At 43.8% G+C, this 7,730-nt stretch overlaps 1 protein-coding gene across 12 annotated transcripts in view; it reads right to left on the bottom strand.

Moving 5' to 3' along the window:
* Positions 1-577: 577 nt before the first annotated feature.
* The window catches only part of ABLIM1 (actin binding LIM protein 1), a 98,921-nt gene continuing 91,768 nt past the window's right edge, over positions 578-7,730 (bottom strand). For 11 of the 12 annotated variants that reach the window (XM_031061193.1, XM_031061221.1, XM_031061211.1 and 8 more), the window contains one exon: positions 6,064-6,651. In XM_031061193.1, the coding sequence (XP_030917053.1) occupies positions 6,538-6,651 (114 nt within the window). In that variant the 3' untranslated portion in view covers positions 6,064-6,537. Of the gene's footprint in view, positions 6,652-7,730 lie in introns of all 12 variants that reach the window. The other variant, XM_031061190.1, reaches the window with a different exon arrangement.

The following is a 7,730-nucleotide window of genomic DNA, read 5'->3' as shown; positions in this document are numbered from 1 at the left end:
CTTGGAGGGGCTGTGTGCTTAATTCTGCTGCCACCCTGCTCTGCTGGACCCCAGGAGCTCAGCACAGCATGGGTGTAACAAACACCCAATTTCCTTGGGAGGCATCAGCCCCCACCTTCCACAGCCACACCAGGGCTAGGCAGGCTTAAACTCCAGATGATTAAGCCAACAGCTAACTTAAAATAGAAAACATTTTCAAGATGTTGACTAACATTTTAGCTGATTTTGAAACATCAAGAAAGGAAACAATTTAGCCTTTGAAGCTGACACAACAGCATGGTCTGTTTCACCTTGCTGGTATCTCAGGTCATTTTAAACCTCAATTGAAAACAAAAATAACACTTCTATGTGGTTTACATGAATCTATTTTCTATCTATCTATTTCTAGTAACTTAGGTACAAGAAGCCTTGTGACAATTTTCAAACCTTTTACTTTCTCCTGTCTTGCTCTTATCATTCATAACTCGGCTCTCTGAGAGCTCTCTTCTTAAGAGCACATCCTATTTTTGTAAGAGAACTTTCTTATAACTCTGCAAAATGAAAAACCAAAATAAATGAGGCAACATGAATCCAGAAATTAAGAATAAAGCTCCAAACTTTATTCATTGACTTGAGTACAACAGTGATGCAGATTACAGTGGCACAGGAGTGCAATATGTGCTGTTTGCAGTATGACAGTGGAAACACTAATTGTACAGAACAGCAACCCAGCTCAACTTCTCATTATGCATACAAGCAGACTTACTGTACAGACAAGACATTGATTCACTTTTACAGAGACTCAGAAAAAGAGACAGATGAATGGAAAACACAGGGACACCTCCCCAAAACGCTGGTTTGTAACATGTGGAGGGAGGAGAAAAGAAAAATAAAATAATAAAAAAATCCTATTGCCAAAATCTACTGATTTAAAGGAAAGTATACCTTTAAAAAATTAGTTTTAGTTTCCAAAGCTTAAAAAAAGTCCCCAGCTGTAAGGCCCCCTTACAGGAAGAGTTGTCCACAATGACCAAGCCTCAGTGCTTGGACAGGGCTGCTCTGGGAGTGACACTGAGCTCCTGGCTGGGCACAGAGGCTTCCCTGGCTCCAGGGCTGCAGTGCCAGTGAGAGGCCCCACTGCTGCAGTGGGTTTGCATCGGGGGGAAGTGCATTCTGCAGGTGTTCAGTGACAACAGCCCAGGCAAGTGTCCAGTGGGAGCTGTCAAAGCATCCTAAGGGAGCCAGAGACTCAGCCTGGTAAGGCACCACTGGGATTCCCAGAGCTGCATCTCCTCATGCCCAGGGCAGGTCCTGGGGGCCTCAGCTCTGCAGGTCCTGGGAGCAACACCTGTGCTAACTGTGGTGATCCTGACACAACAGGTTTGCCTTCAGTCATCTCTCTTTTACCTCAAAAGAAGGACCACAGTGCACATGGAAGTATTTCCTCTTCACAAAGGGGAGCATTTCTGAGCAACTCATTAGCAGAAATCTATTTCCCTGTTAGAAGCCCTTTGGGCAACAAATAATTTATTTTGCATACAGGCAAACAACATTAATGGCCAATTACATTCCCACTTCTTGCACTGATGCTTACATTAAAATTAATAACACTTCTGCCAAATGTGGGCATCACACAGCTCCTGCCAGCAGAGTTGTCTGACTGAAAACTCAGTATCTTTGCATTGTGATGGATTTTTTTGCTGTTGCTGTTTCTTATTTTATTAAGCACAAAAAAGGTGTGTGGGAGAAATCACAAGGCAAAACTCACCAGCCAGAGCAATGCTGCAGCCCACAGTGATAGGAGTGTTGTACACTAAGGGAAAAAAGGTGCATTGTGCTACAGTCACAGTGCTCAGGAGCTCTCTCCAGCTCTTCATTTTGCAGCAATGGGGTAAAAATGTACCACATATTGTCAAGACCAGCCCTTGCTCAGCATCTACCCTGAAGACTATGCCGGACTCTAGTGGGTGTGTTGACAGGGCAGAAAGCAGACTGTGACCTGGGGAGAACTGAATGGGGAAGGGGGCAGTGGAGACAAGCCCTAAGCATCCCTCTGGCATGGGAAGATGAGTGGCATTTTGGATAAATTAGTTTAATTCTTGTTTCCTGCAAGTGTTTTATTGCATTGTCATTACCACTGACTGGTGTTCCTCACTGCTGTAGGTAACACTGAGGATGTGGACATCCTCCTTCACAAACACATTCCAGAGGAAAGCAATGAATCATGGAGTGAGAGAAAGGGTGGTTTTCTTTTGTCTGCCCTACAAGCCAAATATGCCAACATCTCCTCCTAAGTCAGGAGGAGCCAAGATAAATCATTCCCTGAAGAGTTTAGGGGATGTTCATATTTTTACCATTCTGAGACCTAATGTTCTGTTGTTTGTTCTAACAGCTTCATACCATTAATTTCAGTGTGGGTGCTCACATGCTATGAACTCCAAACTTGACTTGCCCACAGTCTGAAACAGGTACTACAGGCTCATGGCAGTGTTCTCCTCTAATCCTGCCAAGCATCACCCTGGCAAGCCCTGCAGAAATCAAGATTATGCCAACCCTCCTCCTTCCCAGACCTTAACCCTTCTCTGTCCATTGACATGACCCAGCCAGGAGACACAGGGATTGTGGAAAGGGATTCACTTCAAAAGATGTCTAACTTCAGTGTAGCTAACTTTGACAGAAGAGGTGCTGCTGAACTTTGTTGAACAGCAGGACATCTGAACTACAGGGCTGAGAAAGGATTTCCCAACTGCAGCAGGAAAAGGGCAGCAAGCACTCAGTGCCTGGCCCACAGACTTAGAACTGTGGGAATTGTGAGGAGAGGTGACACCTGTCTGGACAGAAGTAAAAGCAGCACTGGAGCCACAGAGATGTCTTATCCCACACAAAGCTACTGAGCCCTCCCAGCCTGACCTTCCACAGCACACTGCAGTGCATCCCCAGCACAGCACAACCCACATTCAGTGAGCTCCAAATGAGGAGGGTGTGTGCCACAAGTGCACCTGTGCTCAAGGATCTGCATCTGTACATAATCCCATGTGGACTTAACCCCAGGTGTACACGTGGGGTTATTCTGCAATGTTTGACTGGGCCTTGCTCTTACATCACTCCTAAAGCAGAAAAGGAGAAAAAAGAAGACAAAAGCAATGAGTTTTTAATCCTCTTGGTCATGACATTGTGTTGACAGCATTGATGGGATGGGACTTTATCAGAAGCTCAAATGCTTCGCAGGAGATAGAAGAACACAAGCATGTACTTAAGGCATATTCATAGAATCACAGAATGATTTGGGTTGGAAGAGACCTTTAAAAATCATCTAGTCCAACTCCTGACATGTCCCAAGGGAATATCAAAGAGGGGAATTACTAAGAACTGCTACTCAATGGATACCAGGGGAATGATTAATTGCTTACAAAGAAAATTCTCCCTGGGGCTACATTTTGTTTTCATTAGGTGGGAAGACCAGATGAAAGAACAGAAAATATTGCAGTGACAATCATGAAGAGCCCACTGCAGAAACCCTCCCTCCCCCACGGGTGGCTGGAGCGTGGGTTTTGTGGACAGATGATCTCTTGGGTGTGTCTACATGTAGGTGGTTGAGAATTAACTGCAGGCATGAAACTGAAGCTCAGAAAACCCTTCATGCTCTCAGTCAGGAGAAAAGCAGTAGTAAGTCTAGTGCAGAGGGCTGTGAATTGACTGACTGCTCCACACCAGTGAGATGGGAGCCAGCAGTGGCCCAAAAATCCAATCAGAGATGAGTTGTTTCTGCAACATCTAAGCTGGCTTCTCTTCATTCCTTCCCAAGCTTAAGCTGCAGTTTTAAATTCTCAGTGGATGAGGCAGATCCTTATTACCATGCCATTCTTCACAGGCTAAGAGGCCGAGTTCTTTTTTTTTTTTTCCTTTTTTTTTCTTTTCTTTTTTTTCTTTTTTTTTTTTTGCATAGGAGGGAGAGGTAAGAAAACAACCTGGCTTAGTCATTTCTGAAATGACTGGGTAGTGTGTTCGTATGTGCTGTGAGAAGTTCAGTAGTAACCTAGAGATGGAGACAGAAAAATGCAGACTGGCAGCTCACATCCTTGAGAGAACAACTCCTCAGGTCTAAAGGGGGTATGGTCAAGGTGACTTGAACTAAAAGACCTGTAATGCCTAATAGTTTGAATGTCTGTAGGATGTGGGATGACAAAATGTGGCGAATTTTAATAATTTAAATGCATTAAAACTCAAATGTTTGTCTCAAAGTCAAGCCACACCTTGCAGGTGGCCAAACACTGAATTTCTGAGACCCCAGCATTCACAAAGTCTGTGAGTGTAAAACACTGCTGTCCTTCCACTGTATGGATTTGCTTTCAGCAGTCACTCAAAGATGCATTTTGAGCCCCTGACATTCCCATTTACTTCTCAGAGTTGCTCTAAAAACCTTTCAGATCTGTGTTCTGAAAAATGAGGTGAAATACGTTACCCTGACCCCTGCTGCATGCTCAGTGCCACCCAGAGTGCTCAGTCACAAGTGTGTGTGTCACAGCGTCCCCAGGGACTTCTGCTCCCTGGGGATGGTGCCAGCCCCTTGGTGGCCCTGTCCCACAGCCCCACATTCCCTTAGGGACATGGAGCAGGTGCTGAGCCCTGGTCTCTGTCTCTCCCCTACTGAATCTTCATCTCAGATTTTATCAAAGGAACCACAGTGATCTGTCACAACAGGACTTGCTAAGCAGCAAAGAAGAGCCAGGGTTTGGGCTGTCCTGCACAGCTCATGGTGAAATGTCATTTGGTGACACAGAGAACTCAACACAGTGATACTGAATCTCAGAACTACATGGGACTGTTTCCTCTTCCTGACTTCCAGATTTTATCACCAATGTCTCATAGAACAGAAAATACAAAGGTTCTGATGCCTCCAGTGCCTGAAGTTTCTGCATTAAAAAGGAAACCTTGATATTCTTTGACAGACACAGAACCTAAATGACCCTCTCCTATCAGGAGATGAGCTCGTTAGTGCAGTTATGCATTGGCAGTTAAGCACCAAGGAAGAGAAAAAGCAGCCACACTGCATCCATTCAATTACTTTGGTGCTCGCGTCCTCCTCTGCATAGGACTTGCCCAGAAGCAGTTAAGGTATATACAGGCAGTTTTTCAAGCTGCAGCATATTGGAAGAAGACTGCAAGCAATAAGGAGTTCAATGCAGCTCAGAAACTGTCTTGCATGATTACTCTGTCTTCAAAAACCAAGTCAGGCACAAAGGGAAATAAAAATAACCAAGGCTGGAGCTTTGATGCTTCAAGACAGGAAAAAAAAAAAAGTCTGTGCCCTCTTTTCCAAGCACAAGTGAAAACCTACATTAACTAAAATGAGTGCTTGGCCCCATGCACTGTGCCATACTGACAACAGCTACTGCAGTTAAATCAAAAAGCCTCTATTGGCAGAGCTTGGCACCTCGATGGTACCTTTCAATTCACAAACATTTCCTCCCTAAGAGGGATGAATTTGCATGTTAGCTTGCAGAGAACCATTCTCCCTGCCATTGTAAAATCCTGCAACTCCACTGCAGCCTGATGAGCTCTACTAGTAATTACTAGCAGGGAGTTTGTCCTGAAATCTCTGGATGCAAACCAGGGCACACTTAAAATAGCATTTTTTCACTCTGCCACTCCCACCCCCATGCACCCACCTCCTGGAGTAAATTACAAGAAAACTGACTCTTCTCCATCAGTCCCATTACCGAAGTGATCTTAAATTATTCAAAGGACTGGTTAAGCTCCAGCCTTATTAATTCAAGCAGAAAGTGTGGAAGAGGGAAGACTGACAACACACACACAGCAATTCACTTCTTATATCCTAGCAAATATTTACAAGGAGTCCATTTTCCAGAAATCCAAGTGGTGTGTCCTGCAGGTGAGCAGAATGCCCAGCACCACAGGTTGTGTTACATGAAGAAGACACCGTGTCAAAAGAGTGCCAAGTAAGAAACTGTTGGGTGAAAGACTTGATGTGACCATGTGGGATAAGTTACAAGGGGCTTCTCCTTCACTACAGACCTACCTAAGTCCCTCTCCATATATACACACATATATACACACATACACACACAGAGAGATAGATGGAGAGATATAAATACATGTGTGCACACAGGCAAACACGCATACATATATATATATATATATTTATATATGTATATATTCTCTTCCAGTTCTTGGAGTGGTTACAACTACTTTAGTCTACAAGGCATCCTAAGGGCACTTCCTGGCTCTAGCAATAAAGTCCATCGTATTGTGGAGAGAAGTAAAGGGAATATCATTGAGGGAGAAGAACAGAACAGTTTTCTATCTTGCACAATATCAGGTAACAGGCTGACACCTCTGAAAACTATCATTGCTGTTTCTGAGCCTAGATATTTTCTCCCTGAATTCCAGGAGGGCAATTGCTGATCTTGTTCAACTGCAGAGGTGCCATTATGTTGATTTTCCCTTTTTGGTGGATAAGTAGTTGCTTCCAAACAGTTTAGACTGTGTGATACAATATTCTATGCATCATTTGTGGTGGGTTTGTTTAAAGGGAGATTAAAAGAGTTTTGCTTTTTTCTTCATGTCGTTACGTCTCCAGAGAGGTAACTTGTCAAACTCCTGTATCGTCATGCCAAATATTTCTTGAAAAACTTCAGGTGCTAAGTGACGCTTCAAAAAATAAAAAAAAAGGAGGGAATAAAAAAAGGAGAAAAAGCAATGGTCAGTCAAAGCCAGAGACACAACAGGAGGTTGGAGCACCTTAGGGATTTTATGTCGCCGTGTAAGAGCCATTGCTGGAAAAAATAATGCTTTGGCCATACACAAATCCAAGTCCTCATGGACTTGTGTGCCTAAGGAACCACTCAGGGAATATTTCATTTGCTGAATAAGCAAGAGACACAGAAATGATTCGTCTGAAGCCATCCAACAGGCAATGACAGACCAGAGAACAGGACCAGCTCCTGCACGCCCCTGTCCCAGGCTTTAGCAAGTCACCTCTGCTTTTGGAAATCCCAACAGACACTGGGTTTTTAGGACTGCAGCTTGATGTGCTTCAAGCTCTGAGAAAGAAGATGTCTGGCCAGGCTAACTGTTCAGCACACTTCCCTGCTGCTAATAAAACCCTTTTTGGTGCTGTCCTGTGTACAGGTTACTTCTTGTTCAGCCACTTTACAGTGCACTGGATGGGCAAAGTGTCTCCCTGTAGCACTGATCTAACACAGCACTGGATTCTGATTAGTGACCACATATCTAATAATAAAAATGGGAATAAACCCCAATTGTTACCCAAATTACCCATATGCTTGTGGCTCCTTTCTTTCATCTCCACAGAAGATTAAGGACTTAAGCATCCCCAGCATTCCACTGTGCTATTTAAGTCTTCCTAAGCCACAAAGCTGTAAACTATATTTGTTTGTTGGCAGAGATTTAGATCCTTGTATTTTTGGATATCAGCCAGTCTTCTAACTAAGTCACAGGACTCATGATGAGTTAAAGAAAGTTAGACTTTTGGTCCTCAAGGATGGCTGACACTGACTCTTAGCTAAGACATGGTCCAAGAACAAAGTATTGCTCCATTCCATTCTGGATCTTATGAAACTTGTGCAATTTTGGGCTTTTAGCAAATGCACAAGTATATAATGAAAGGCCTGAAAACAGAAGGGGATTGTGAGAAGCACAGTCTATGAGCAGGGAGACAGAGATGTGGGAGATTGTTTGAGGAGATGCAGCTGCTTCCTCCCAATGTC

This window comes from Geospiza fortis, unplaced genomic scaffold (genome assembly GCF_000277835.1).
Source record: "Geospiza fortis unplaced genomic scaffold, GeoFor_1.0 scaffold130, whole genome shotgun sequence".
NCBI classification, from domain to species: Eukaryota; Metazoa; Chordata; class Aves; order Passeriformes; family Thraupidae; genus Geospiza; species Geospiza fortis.
This window is presented reverse-complemented; position numbering and strand designations above follow the sequence as displayed.